The sequence below is a fragment of the Theropithecus gelada genome, chromosome 9 (genome assembly GCF_003255815.1).
Source record: "Theropithecus gelada isolate Dixy chromosome 9, Tgel_1.0, whole genome shotgun sequence".
NCBI lineage: Eukaryota > Metazoa > Chordata > Mammalia > Primates > Cercopithecidae > Theropithecus > Theropithecus gelada.
The window spans coordinates 5270512-5285271 of NC_037677.1; the positions used below are offsets into that span (position 1 = coordinate 5270512).

General features: G+C 47.6%; 1 protein-coding gene across 1 annotated transcript; it reads left to right on the forward strand.

Moving 5' to 3' along the window:
* The first annotated feature begins 3811 nt into the window (after window positions 1–3811).
* UCN3 (urocortin 3) lies at window positions 3812–12344 on the forward strand. The gene is made up of 2 exons (XM_025397496.1): window positions 3812–4034; window positions 11853–12344. The coding sequence occupies exon 2, from the start codon at window positions 11859–11861 to the stop codon at window positions 12342–12344; it is 486 nt and encodes a 161-aa protein (XP_025253281.1). The 5' UTR covers window positions 3812–4034; window positions 11853–11858.
* Window positions 12345–14760: the final 2416 nt, after the last annotated feature.

Below are 14760 nucleotides of genomic sequence, written 5' to 3' on the forward strand. Positions count from 1 at the left end.
AAATACAGGGAAAATGAAAATGAAGACTTGATCAATGTAGCAGATGGCAGAAAAGAAAACACAATAATAAATGGAAGAAAAGGGGTATAAAACTGAGTAAATAGAAATCACAACGTAAGATGGTAGAAAATAATTCCAATACATCAGGAGTCAAGTATCTTTACATTCGTTTATTAAAGTCCTTAGTTAAAACACAAAGATTGTTAGATTTAATTTTTAAAATTTAAATATAGACCACTTACAAAGTAATTCTGAAACAGAAAAGACTGGAAAAATACAGCAAGCAAAAGTTATCCGATGGAAAGCTGGGATAGCTATTTTGATATCAGGTAAAGCCAACTTTATGAGAACTATTATTTAGGATAAAGAGGTTAACAGCAAGATGATAACATGAACAATTTATAGATGCCCAACACTCCAAATATATCAAACAAAACTGGACAGACTTACAAGACAAAAATTGACAATCCACAAACACAATAGGAGGTAAACACACACCCTGCTAAAAGTGAGAAGTCACAAACAAAACATCAGTCAGAGAAAATAAGGGAGAACTGAGGAAGAAAGATGACGCTAATATTCTGTGTTCACTACAACTTTATCAAGTTCTTGCAATGCTATCTTGACATCAACCTTGTTAAAAACAAATAGGGAAGGCACACCAATCTACATTTTAAGAAACAGGAGACAGAGGACTAGAGAATTTGGGTGTCCGTGAGAATCAACTAGCCATGCTAGCAACCCAGGCAGGAATGAAAACTGACCCTCCTGCCTCTTCAGTAAAACTTCTCTCCTATAAATCAAGCTTTCTCACACTTTGCTAATTCTCTCATCTATCTTTTTAGTTTACTGCCATGCTCAGATGTTGAGGAAATAAGTATGTTATTAAGTGTAAGTGCTTTGGGCACTTTGGGGAAATAAGCTTTATAAATATGAGCCATTTCTATTCACTTGTGAAACTGATCAGCTTTTTCTTCTCACGCTGGCCCTTTAGGTACCCTCTACAGGACATTTACATCCCTGAACAACATTCTTATGCCGAGTCCAGGAAAGGTACCAATGGCTCACCAAGGCCAGAGAGAAGTGCAAGTGTAGCCACACACCACACTCACACGTCAGCGAGAGGGAGGGAATCATTGTTTGCTAGAAATGATACTCCAGAGGTTTTGCTACTAATCATCTTCTTGCTGTCCAAGCCTCTCTTCAGTCCCCCACCAGAGGCGGCATTCAAGTTGTAAAGCAAATGTACTGTTTCTTGAAGTTTCTAGAAAACGACACCCTGAACTGTATGTACCCTTACAGCGGCTCACGTCTATGAAGCATTGTGTGTGGAACTCCATCCAGGCTAGCAGAAGTCACTGGACAATGCCAAAGCCCACCCAGGATGGACCAGTGGGAGCCAATGAGCCTGCTCTGTGTGATGAGGGGACGGCAGGCTCCAAGAACAGCCACCAACACCAAGACTCTTCAGTCCCAGTGAGGCGCCCTCAGGGTAAGAGGATTTCTAGGAAGTTGAGAGAAAACAAGGTAGCAGGGTTCATCGTCTCTTTTTCTAAACCCCATACTGTAGGGAAGTGGTTCTCATGCCCCCAGAGGACATGTCTGGAAACATTTTTGATGGTCACAAATGAAGAGGGGAGTGCTACTGGCATCTAATGGGTAGATGCCAGAGATGCTGCTAAATCCTCCAGAGCTCAGGGCAGACAGGGGAGTTAAGCTCAGGTTTCTGTCTACCCCTCAACCTGCATAAATTCCATTATCTGCCTCATTATCTGAAATGGAAAACAACAAAAACCTTCTCACAAAAACCAGAACAAATGAATGAATGAATGAATTTGAATTAAAACACAGGTTCAGTTTCATGTTGCCTCCAAACTCAAGAGAATCCCAGCCCAGGCAGCTCTGAAAGAAGGAAGGGAGGGAGGTCCAATTGCCTATCTCTGCAAAGAGGCTTAAAATGGGGAGCACAAGGTCTTGAAGTCCTTCCCCTCAGTGGCTTTCCATTTGTTCCTCCACATGCTCATGGGCTTTAAAGAGTTTTGGTCATTTCAGAAGGCCTCTTAGCTCTTCACCGATAGGAATTTCACAAGAGTGAAGCAGCCGTCTGGGAGGAGGGCAAGGAACAGCCAGCCGATCTTGTCGGGCCCCTTGTCATCAGCTCAGCCCAGTGAAAGGAGCACTGAGCCCAGCGTCAGGCCTGGTTCTCACCTGACTCTGCCACCCTAGGCCTGTGGGGTCCCGGCAGGTCACTTTTCACAGCCTCAGCTTCCTCATCTGTGAATAAGGGGTCAGGAGACCGCAGCCCCCCACATCTCCCCATTACCTATGGAATAAACTCCCAATTCCGCAGGCCTTTGGAGCACCTCAGTGCAGAGCTGCCTCCACACCCACCGACACCTCCCTCCCATCGCCCTCATTCCCTCCCGTTCCTCTCATCCCTGGCTCCGTCTGTGCAGATCCGTCCTTTCTGTCTGAAACCCCTCTTGCTCTCCTCTCTCCTCTCCTGTCTTGAGTGGACAGGACTGCTCCTTTCTGTAGCATTTTTCTTTCTTTCTTTCTTTCTTTTTTTTTTTTTTTTTTTTTTTTTTTTTGAGATGGAGTCTCGCTCTGTCACCCAGGCTGGAGTGCAATGGCACGATCTCAGCTCACTGCAACCTCCGCCTCTCAGGTTCAAGCGATTCTCTTGCCTTGGCCTCCTGAGTAGTTGGGATTACAGGTACCCACCATCATGCCTGGCTAAATTTTCTTGTATTTTTAGTAGAGGCAGGCTTTCGCCATGTTGGCCAGGCTGGTCTCCAACTCCTTACCTCATGATCTGCCCGCCTCAGCCCCCCGAAGTGCACATCATTATAGACGTGAGCCACAGTGCCCAACCTTCCCTACCATTCTAAACCATGAGTGCCCTGTATGGTCAGGGGCCACAACTCACTTTTCTCTGAACTCGTGGGGGTCCTGGCAATACCCGCTACACAGTAAGTCCTCAATAAATATAGGATGCATAAACGAGTAAAATCCAAGCCGTTTCCCACTAAAACCTCCAGACCTCTGGTGTATGATGACCTACTGTCATAGCCCAAAGGAATAGTTGAGTTTCAGGCATCCAGAGAAAAATACGGGTGTAAAGCTTTCCCCTCAAATGTATTAATAACTAGATGGTGCTCAGTTGTTTGCGTGGCAGGCTGCAGACAGATCTTAAACTTTTGTGTTGTTTCACTGAGGGTATGGCAGAAGAGTCCAAGGAATGTGAAAGGAGAAACTCGCAAAATTGGACTTGACGTGGGGAGCAGGCACCGAGTGTGTGGCAAGCACAAGGGGCTACGTGTGCAGCCAGATGACGCTGCACGGTCAGAACCCACAAAACAACACGGCAACAGGTGGATTTCAAACCGCTTCTCTGCTTTCAAAGCAGGTCCGGATTCTAGATTTCCAAAAGGAGAGTTAGGGCAAGGGGAATGTAGAGGAAACTGTAATTAGTTAGAACTAAGATCAGCGATAAAATTCCTCAAAGACACCGCTTCTCACTTTACCAGGGTTTTTGTTTTGTTTTGTTTTGAGTTTTTATTTCTTCTTTTTTTTCTTCTTCTTCTTTTTTGTTCTTTGCTTTTATCAATGCAGCAAGTTGCTAGGATGCAAGAGCAGTTGCAGAGGTGGGGGTAGGAGGGCGGGGGGGGAGGTAGGAGGGCGGGGGGGGGAAGCAGAGGTGGGAGGGGTCGAGGTTGGAGCACCTGTCATCTGCATGACGTGGACGGCTGGTTCTGGTTGTATTTTAAATGGAATCTCATCCCAGCGTAGACACCACGTCTGGAATTACGATCCACCCTGTGATCTGTCACTTTTATATACACACAGGGGAGGGGACCGTTTCCATAGAGAGGGAATATCACAGCCCACTTAGGAGCAGTACCGGAGAAGCAGGAGCCGAGAACCCGGAGCAGCCAGAAGTTCAGGAGGATGTACAAGGGGCCGTCCTCCTGGCCCTGAAGCTGCGCCGGCCTCCCTGAGCGTTTCGCTGCGGAGGGAAAGTCCACTCTCAGGTAAGCTGGTGGTCGGGACTGACTTATGAAGGGTAAATGGATCTGCCCTCAATTAAGCAGGAGGTGCCGTGCACTGGACAGGTGCGAGAGATGAGAGCTGCTAGCGCCCCTGGGTGGAAGCCCAAGGGAGCGATGCTGAACGCCCCCCACTCAATCAGCAGAAATCAGCCCCAAAGGGACCAGGGGAAGTTTCTCAGGGAGGCACAGTCCCATTCCCATGTTGGTATAGAAAGACCTGCTTTCCAAAGGTGTTCGATCAGAGGCAGAACGTGTTCACACAATCTATTTTCTCTGAACAGAGTTCAGTTGTGCACGGGAAGGTCAGTCCTTGGAGACAGTTTACAAACTGGGGATGGGGTAGGGATGCCAGGGCAAATGGGAGCCACAGGACATGACTCTACAGCACCTGCAGAGCAGCGAGGACACCTGCACTTACTGTTTACCTGTACCAGAGACCTTCGCCTGTGCCATCTCCCGTCACTCTCGGGCACACCTGAGAAGCAGGTAATGTCTCCTTCCTAGGATGCAGCAAGTGAAACACAGGTTAAGTGATTCACCCAAGAAAAGTCAGAGGTGAGGGAGTTTTCCCAGTCAGGTCCTCGGCCATCAAAGCCCAGAGTCCTTTGCCACACTAGGCACATTGTGGGGGTGTGTGCAGATATCTACAATGGCTAACTGCTACCTGTGAAGGGGAGATGGATGTTTGATGTTCCCGTTTTCTGAAAGAAAAATCCTGTTTGCAATTTCCTTCCCAAGCATAGTCACCTACCAAAAAATAACACATGTAAGATTTTTTAAATGTTTTAAGTGGTCTAGTTTTAGTTTAACTTCTTATCAATGTTTGCAGACAAACGGAGCCCACAGGAATAGCTCTGCACTTGGCAGAGCTGTGTGATCAGTGCTGTTTGCCTCCTGCCTTTGCTGCTTCATGCCCTGTCCTCTCCCTACGAGGTGCTGGGAATTGGGGACTGACCCAGCTCCCTCATGTTTCAGTGCTTGCCTCTGCCACAGCTCCCAGAAGTAACTGTGTCTCTTTACAGCACCCTAGACAAGTGCTACTGTCACCACAGCCCAAAGAAATGGTTGAGTTTCAGGCACCCAGAGAAAAATACAGGTGTAGAGCTTTGCCCCTCAAATGTATTAATAACTAGATAGTGCTCAGTTATTTTTGTGGCAGGCTGCAGAGAAATCTTAAATTTTCATATTGTTTCACCAAGGGTATGGCAGAAGAGTCCAAGGAATGTAAAAGGAGAAACTTGCAAAATTAGACTTTATGTAGGAAGTAAAGAGTGTCTTTTCTTTGAGGAGAGTTCCTTTTCTTTTATCCTATAAACACTAAACAAATCTAAACAGATCCTAAAAAGAAAAGTCCCAGAAAGAAATCTGAATCTACCTTCCAGCCCCCCGCCACTCACACACTTTGATGGTGAAAATATCCAGGGTTGCAAAGAACCCTTACATTTTAAATGACCTAGAATTAAGCTCAGCACCAGGCATTCCTATCATGTCCAATTCACAGTTCTGGAAGGTTCCTTTGCTGTGTAACTTTGCATCATTGCTGATGGTGAGGGGACACCTTCCAATACCTTCACAACCCTGTTCAGGCTGGAGCTGAGGGTTTGCAGAGAGAGGAAGGTCTGCTACCTTCAGATGCACCGAGAACAGAGTGCCATGCAGGACACTTGTTCCCTGACACTTTTACAGATCTTTCCACACTTCCAGCACCCTGTCCGTGAATACAGTGTTCTTCTCTGATGGTAGACTTGGGATTTGAAAAATAAGAAGGTAATGCATGTCTTAAAAAGGCACAGGCCCAATATTTACAAATTGACCCCAAAAATGTGGAGAAAAGTAAATGTAGAGTTAAAAGGGATCTCACTTCCTCTCCCCAGTGCCTTGGTTTTGCAACTGAGATGAGACAGGTAGCACTTCCAGGCGGCACATCCAGCTGGTTAGCCCACTGCAAGGGAAAACCTGAACTTTTTCACAGGGAAACTGCAGAAAGTTACTTGGACACGAACCGTTTCATGTTCAGAAGCCCTCAACTTTCAAGTGACTCTAAGTATACATGTATGATTTCATAACAAAAAAAAAGTATGCCATATAAAAGATTTCTTCCTCTATGATATGTAACAACATGATTTGCAGAGAGAATGTATATCCATGAAAGAATTTTAGGAGGTTGGTTTGCCTTGGAAAATAAATTGATTTAATTAAGTGCCTGAATACTAATCTGAATTTCAATTCATTCAACAAATATTGATTGAGAATATGATTTAAGGCCGGGCGCGGTGGCTCACGCCTGTAATCCCAGCACTTTGGGAGGCCGAGACGGGCGGATCACGAGGTCAGGAGATCGAGACCATCCTGGCTAACACGGTGAAACCCCATCTCTACTAAAAAAATACAAAAATTAGCCGGGCGCGGTGGCGGGCGCCTGTGGTCCCAGCTATACTGGAGGCTGAGGCAGGAGAATGGCTTGAACCCGGGAGGCGGAGCTTGCAGTGAGCCGAGATCGCGCCACTGCACTCCAGCCTGGGCGACAGGGCGAGACTCCGTCTCAAAAAAAAAAAAAAGAGAATATGATTTAGTATAAGGCACTATTGGCCCTGTCAGGCTTTTCCAAGCATCCTGAGTCACTCTGCTGAGAGCCAAATGACCCAGAGGGAATATCTCTGCACAGTGAAAGGCTCGGCATATTGAGCAGAAATGGAGATACCAAAGAAATATAACACACAAAGTGTCTTTAAGGGGTGGGGATAGACAGGTAAACTCAGGTGTTGATTTACACTAAAGGGCCAGCCTGTGTGGGCAGAGCCCCAAGATGGGCTTGGACTCAGAAAGTATTCTGAGTTCTCAGTAATAGTTGCAATTATTGTGCAAAGTTCCAGATGTTTGAGGGTAAATGCAGAATGCTGCCCTGGGAAGGAAATAGAGAGGAGCAGGGAGGGGTTCCCTGGGCTGGGGTACAGGGTTCAAGTGAGGAAGTAAAACAAACAAATACGGTGGTGGGGCAGTGGGGAGAGAGCCACGTGGAACCCACAGGGGGAGGCCTGAGGGTAGCTCCAGGGCCGCATCTCGATGCCCTCCTTTTTTTTTTTTTTTTTTTTTTGAGACAGAGTCTCACTTTGTCACCCAGGCTGGAGTGCAGTGGCATGATCTTGGCTCACTGCAACCTCCACCTCCCAGGTTCAAGCAATTCTCCTGCCTCAGCCTTCTGGGTACCTGGGATTACAGGTGTGTGCCACCATGCCTGGCTAATTTTTGTATTTTTAGTAGAAACATAGTTTCACTATGTTGGCCAGGCTGGTCTCAAACTTCTGACCTCAGGTGATCCACCTGCCTCGGCCTCCCAAAGTGCTGGGATTACAGGTGTGAGAAACCGGGCCTGGTCAGCACCCTCTATTTTAGCTTACCCCCACCCAGAGTCCAGGCACCTTTCATTTGGTGAAAATCAAGAAATCATTTCGTTCTCCCAGTGCTTTTCGTAGAGGGACCTCTGGCTTTCAGAAGTAGAAAAAGAAAGAAATCAGAACAAAGATTCTCGAACTCAATCCCCTGCTCTCACAGAGGAAAATACTGAGGCCCTAGGTGGTTAGGCACGAGCTAGTGAGTGGGAGGGACAGGACTGAGTCTGGTGGTGAAAGAAACAGAGGGATGAAGGAACAAAGGGACAGAGAGACAAAGTTTCTCTACCACTTTCCCACCAGTATTAACCCTTTCCAAATTGGTTTCTGTTTTTTTAGACCCTTTCAGGGTTAGCAAGCCATTCGAAATAATTTCCAAGCTTTAAGATGCCTTCAAGGTGCAAGGCAGCTAAAACCACGCTTCGTACTCTATTTATGAAAAACATCTCATTAGGTCCTCTATAAATGAGAAAACTGAAGGTCTGGTTATTGGATGCAATATTTAAGGAAAGAAAAGCCCGTTTTCCACAGGGATGGTTAGTGCACCCCTGGAACTCCAGTGTACAGTTCTAAGGAGTCCAGAGTCGGGTCGGAGCATGCAGAGCAGAGGTTCTCAGAGTGTGGTCCTCAGACCTCAGCATCAGCACCACATGGGACTGTGCTAGAAATGCATGTTCTCAGGAGCATCCCAGACCTAGTGGCTCAGAAACTCTTGGGACGGGCCCCACAGGCTGTGTTTGAACTGCTCCTTCACATGAGTCCAAAGCACCTGAAAGTTGAGAACCACTTACTTAGACTAAGGGTAAAAGGAGCCTGTATGGGTCAGGGTGGAGAGGGTAGCATGGAGCCAAAAGCTACAAGCCAGAGACACGATACAAAAAGGACATTGGTCTGCAGGATCAAATCCTTGCTCAGATTTCCTGGCTTCTCTGTACATATGTGTACTGTGTATGCACATCTGTGTGTGTAAAATGCATTTCTGAAAAGGTTGTGTGCAGACCAGATCTTCTCCTAAGAAGACATGGAGATTATTCAGGTGTGGATCAGCCTTGATTAAGCACCTGCTTAGACCAGGAGCTTTCACACACACATTGACGTTTCTCATCTAATCCTTCACTTAACCGTTAGGAGGTGGTTATTGCCATCCCATTTATCAGAGAAGGAAACTGAAATTCACAGAGGTTATCGGCCCAAGCCCTCAGGCAAGTAAGAATGAAGAAGGGATTCGAGACTGTGTCTGTCTAACTGCAAAGACTGTGTTGTTCTCGCTGCACCAGGCAGTATGCCCAGATCTGGCAGTTCATAGGTTTGGACCATTTAAAGCAAGGATCATGTGTTTTTTCATAAATTATGAAAAATATTATTGCATAAAATAAGCTCCAAATGTTTGTAATGCAAAATAAATTGAACAAACAAAACAAAACCTGACTTCTTAGAAAAAAGATTAAAGGAAAGAAAGGCAACAGCTGCAATGTGGAGAGCCAAGGGAAGCAACAGGCTTTGACAGGAAATGTGCCGGGTAAATATTTATCCATGTGTGTATATGTGTGTGCATGTGTGTGCATGTGTATGTGTGTAAGGGGTGTATGCATGTGTGTGTGTGTACATGTGAGGTATGTATATGTGAGCATATGTGTGCACGTATATGTGTGTGCATGTATCTATATGTATGTGTATGTATGTACATGTGAGGTGTGTGCACGTGTGTGCTTGTGTGTATGCATGTACATGTGAGGTATGTATGTGTGTGTGCATAGGTGTGCATCCATATATGTATATGTGTGTGTATGTACGTGCATGTGAGGTGTGCATGTGTGTACATATGTGTGCATATGTAAATATGCATGTGTCTATATGTATGTGTGTATAGTATGTACGTGTGAGGTGTGTGTGTGCATGTATGTGCATGTATATATGTGTGTCCATATGTCTATATGGGTATGTATGTACATGTGAGGTGTGTATGTGTGTGCACATGTGTGCATGTATATATGTGTGTATCTGTATTTGGGTGCATATGTATGTGTATATGTGTACATGTTTATGAGTATGTGCGTATGTATGTGTGCATTTCTATGTTCCTATGTGTCATGTGTGTGTGTCTGTTTCCAGGGTAAGTGAAGCAGCAGGGATTTACAGGATCCTCCTTTAGAAAGAGACCCAGGCTCCCTTTTTTAAGGGTCAGCGCTGGTTCTGTCCATCCCTCACAGCCTAAGGCTATCTGGATGGGCTTGGGTTGGGTCCACTGCACTCACGTGTGGGAAACGGCCTCGTCAAGGCCACACTGACGAAGAACTGCAGAGCAGAGGCTGGAGCTTGAGCCCCGACTGCCAGCCCTGCCTGGCCCTGCTCTGCACTGTCACCGCAAAGAACAAAATGACCCAATGCCAGCCTCACGCTGCTGAAGGCCCAGGTGAATCGCCGGGTGATTTACTTACCCAATTGTTCTTATTTATTTTTTAAAAACTAACACAAGAAAAGAATTCTCCCACGTTGATAGTGAACCACATGTTTCTTGCTTGCTTTTGTGAAAGCCGAGTTTGTCTTTGGTAATAAAGTGACCTTCAAGTTCAGGTAAAGCCCCCAAAGGTGAACAGCAGAGTCTTTCACTGCTTGTGTCTCACAGGAGAGCCCAGGGGATGGTTCATCCTCACACCGTAATGAGAGAACAGGCATGTCGGGGTGTGAGCGGGGGCCCGCAGATGGCAGCCGTGCTCTCTCTAGAAGGAGTTGAGACAAAACTCCTGACATATGCACCTCACTGTTTCGTCCTCGTGCATGATGAAGGACAACAATGAATAAATAAACGTGATGTCCTTATTGCAGGGCTGGAGAGAATGTGTGCCCGCAGACCAGGCAAGAAGGACTGGCTGCAGAGTGGGTTTGATCTCAGGGCACAGGAAGTCAACTCTGCCCACTTCACAATATCCTAAGGAACAGTGGCCATGGGCAACCTGAACTCTGACAGCCTCTGGCACAGCTGCATGCTGCTACTGTGAAGGAGCCCCAGAGGGAGGGTGGCGGTGGCTCAGCACAAGCCCTTCTCCCCTGATGGGGATGGCAGTTCAATGTCTTGTTTAACACTGTTCATCGGTGAACCAGCAAGTGCATATGATGCTTAAAGCCTGAACAGTCCAAGTAGCATGAGGGTCATCGAGTTGGATGTTTTTATTGCCACAACATTCTATACGCTAACGCTTAGTGGTTTTTTTTTTCTTTCCTTTTTTTGAGACTGGGTTTTGCTCTGTTGTCCAGGATGGAGGCAGTGGCACAATCACAGCTCACTGTAGCCTCGACCTCTGGAGCTCAAGCGATGCTCCTGCCTCAGCCTCCTCCTGCCTCAGCCTCCTGAGTACCTGGGAACACCGGTGCACACCACCATGCCCACCTAATTTTCTTTTTTGTAAAGATAAGGTCTTACTATGTTGCCCAGGCTGCTCTTGAACTCCTGGGTTCAAACAATCCTCCCACCTCGGCCTCCCACAGTGCTAGGATTACAGGTGTGAGCCACTGTGCCTGGCCAGTTTTTATTTTTCTTTTTTTAAATAAGAGAATGGATTCAACTGGTCCCTATAGACTAGGATCCTTTCAGAGTTCTCAGTGTCTCTTTCTTGCCCTGGACAATCACCCTGACTCTGTCTGACTGATAACCAGGATCCCACACGTCTTAGAGACCACAGATAGTGTTGGCATTGAAGTCCTGTGGTTGGAGGACGTTGGTGCTCCCTGGATGATACTTGGTCTGACAAAAAGACCAAGTATAAATTCATAAAGTCTACAGTAAAACCATAATTTGACTTCATAAATTCATAAAGTCTACAGTAGAACCAACCTAGTTATTAATAACAAATCTGATTGTTCTCAAGAAACTAGGATAGCCTAGCGAGAAACCAGCCTTAAAGATCTGCCTTGGAAACACTGACTAGATGCCCAGCCATGGTCTTTAAGCAACAGGGATATACTCAGTCAGCCTTGACAATGATGAAGGAACAAAAAATTCACTCACCGTTAAAATCAACCACGGTAGGCTGCTAGGTGCTTACTTAGTATATTAGTTATTCGCTTTACAGGGGCAGAGGCTGCCTGCAAATCTGAATTAAATAAAACCCATAAATACTAATGAGGTCATGGTTCTCACACTTTAGTGATCACTGGGATCATCTGCAGGGTTTGTTACAGCACAGGCGGCTGGGCCCCAGAGCTTTTGATTTACTCATTCTGGAAAAAGACCTGAGAATTACTTGCATTTCTAACAAAGTCCCGGGCGGGGCTGGTGCTGCTGGTCTGGGGGTCATGCTTGGAGAACCCTTGCAGTGGAATATTAACAACACCCTAGTAGACTTTCATCCAGGTCCTCCAGGGCGCCAAGCCCCTCCCATGCCTCTGCCCACATCCCTGTTTTCTGCTGCAGGGAGAGATGCCGAGGCCGGTCCACTTCCTGCTGCTCCTGCTGCTGCTCCTGGGGGGCCCCAGGACAGGCCTCCTGCACAAGTTCTACAAAGCCAAGCCCATCTTCAGCTGCCTCAACGCCGCCCTGTCTGAGGCTGAGAAGGGCCAGGGGGAGGATACGTCCCTGCTGAGCAAGAGGAGCTTCCACCACCCGCCCGGCGGAGACGCCTCCTCGGGAGAGAAGGACGAGGGCAAAGAGAAAAGGACTTTCCCCGTCTCTGGGGCCAGGGGTGGAGCTGGAGGCACCCGGTACAAATACGTGTCCCAAGCACAGCCCAGGGGAAAGCCACGCCAGGACACAGCCAAGAGTCCCCAGCGCACCAAGTTCACCCTGTCCCTCGACGTCCCCACCAACATCATGAACCTGCTCTTCAACATCGCCAAGGCCAAGAACCTGCGCGCCCAGGCGGCCGCCAACGCCCATCTGATGGCGCAGATTGGGAGGAAGAAGTAGAGGCAGAGACAGGACGGGAGAGCAGCCCTCCAGGACAGAGGGCGAGGGGAGGGCGAGGGGAGGGCGAGGGGAGGGCGAGGGGAGGGCGAGGGGANGAGGGCGGGGCGAGGGCGGGGCGAGGGCGGGGCGAGGGCGGGGCGAGGGCGCCGTCTGCTGGTTTGGGTGTTTTGGAACCAGTCAGTTTTACAGGTTGCTGCACTGCTGAGCCCCTCTGATCTCTTCCGGCCTTAGATCCCGGCTCCCTCCTCCTCCGTCTGTACCCACGGAAGTGCGCTATTGTCCAACCTTCCCAGACACAAGGCGGCTAATGTTCCTCCCTGTATTCAGCGTCTCCTTCCTCCCTCCCTACAGCAAGAGGCAAAGTTCATGCATTCCTCCTCTCCAGTCTTCTCCCTGTTGACCCCATGCCTGAGAAGAGAGCGTTCAGGGCTCCTCTCCCACACATCAACCCCTGCCAGGGCTGAAAGAGGAGCCACAAGACTCGCCTTCCTGCCACCGAATCCTTCCCTACCTCCTCACCCCATTAAACCAATGGCTTCTTCAACTCCTGGCTTGTCTCCGTTCCTCTTCCTTCGGCCCCACTGCCTTCAAACTCTGAGCTTGGGACAGGGAAGAGGATGAGGGAGGGTCCTGGGGAGCCAATTCCCATTCTCTCTCGGTGGGGGAATGGGTCTGGGAGACCTTAGCAGGGGTAGAGGAGAGCTTAAGAGTCGTTCGATCTAGAGCCGTCCCTGGAACCTGGTCCCACCAAGAGACACAACCTGGGAACCGTTTCAGAGTGGGTGTCGTGGCTAAAAGGGAGAGGGAGCTTTCAGTTAGCCCCTTGAAACATCCCAAACTCCTCCGTGGCTTGCTAGGGCCTGGGGACCACTAGTCCTGGATTTCGCACTGAACCCGCAGTAACCTCCCTGTGCTAAGCTGGGTGTTGTGGCCAACACTAATGTCCAGGCCAGGCCTCTGCACTCCCCCAGTCAATGATCTCAGTGGATGGACAAAGCCAGAACTTAAAAAGAAGCCAACACTGCCAGGGAGCATATAGATGATGAACTGCAAAGTGATAGCAATTAGCATAAAAATGTAAATACAAGGAGTGCAGAGATGGGAACCTTCAAGATGAGCAAAATTCCAGTGGAAATGAACATCAGCAGCAGCTCTGATGGCCTCCTGGCAGCAAAGCCCAAGCCAGATTCCCAAAAGAGGGAGTGTGGTCCCACTCACTTCTGCGTGGTAAGAAATCCTCAGTAAATAAAACAAACTTGTGCACGGTAAAACTAACAACACACACACACACAAACACACACCAGCAACTAACACCACCACCACCAACAGAGGCAAAGACAAACAAATGATAGAGTTGAAAAACTGTTTGCCACTCGTATAAAAGACACATGGATGATTGGTCAAATACACAAAGAGCTACTCAAAATTGAAAAGAACAAGAACAAACCCAGGAGAAAAACAAGCAAGGACACAAATAGATCTCACACACACACACACACACACACACACACATAAAGATTACAAATGGCTCTTGGATACATGAAAAGATGCTCAATTTCATTCATAACAGCTGCACCGACATGCAACTTCTTACCCATCTCATTGCAGAAGTCTGTAAGTGTGGCAGCACACTCCATTCGGCAAGGCTGATGGCCACTTTCCTCCATTCCTGGTTTTGGGAGCGGGTAGAGCCCTAGAGAAACAATTTGGCAATCCTTATTACAATCACAAATTCATTTTTCCTTTAATCCAGAAATCCTGCTTCTGTCACATTATCTTACTGAAAAAAGCTAGCATTTAAATGTTAAAAAAAAGTTAAGATTGAAATTAAAAGCCCTCATCTCTTAACTGGACCAATGCCCCAACAAAGTGAAAATGCAACAGCAGTTTCCACCCTGGAGAAACCACATGGTAGAGCAGAAAGCATCCTGTCCTGGGCCCCAGAACACCCGTGACTAAGTTCTTCATAGTGTGTGTCCACGAGCAAACTCTTTCACTTCCTGGGATGCTGATGCACCAGGAATCATGGCAGGGGCTGCGCCAGCATCATCTCACTTAATTGCCACAATTAGATCTCAAGGTTATTATATTTTACATTCTGAAGATGGAGACTGTGGCCCAGAGAACGTGTCCAAAGTCTCTGTGCTATTAAGTGAAAGACTCAGATTTGGCCACAAACCCTCTCCTTCCTTCACAAAGGGCTGACCCTTCAGTGACACAAAGGGCGTGAAACGCCAGCCACCCCTGCCTCACAGGGCTATCCTGAGGCTCAGATAAACTGTGCACCACTCAGAGATTGGGGTCCCCAGCAGGCGCGTCTGGTATTCGGAATGCTTTCAGAGCCTTACAGATGACGCTACGATAAGCATGAGGGTCATCTGTAAGGCTCTGATGGTTAATGAACTAGGGAGAATTG

Excerpts from the sequence above, each read along its gene's own strand:
- UCN3 (XM_025397496.1), top strand. The coding sequence starts at position 11,859 with ATGCCGAGGCCGGTCCACTTCCTGCTGCTCCTGCTGCTGCTCCTGGGG.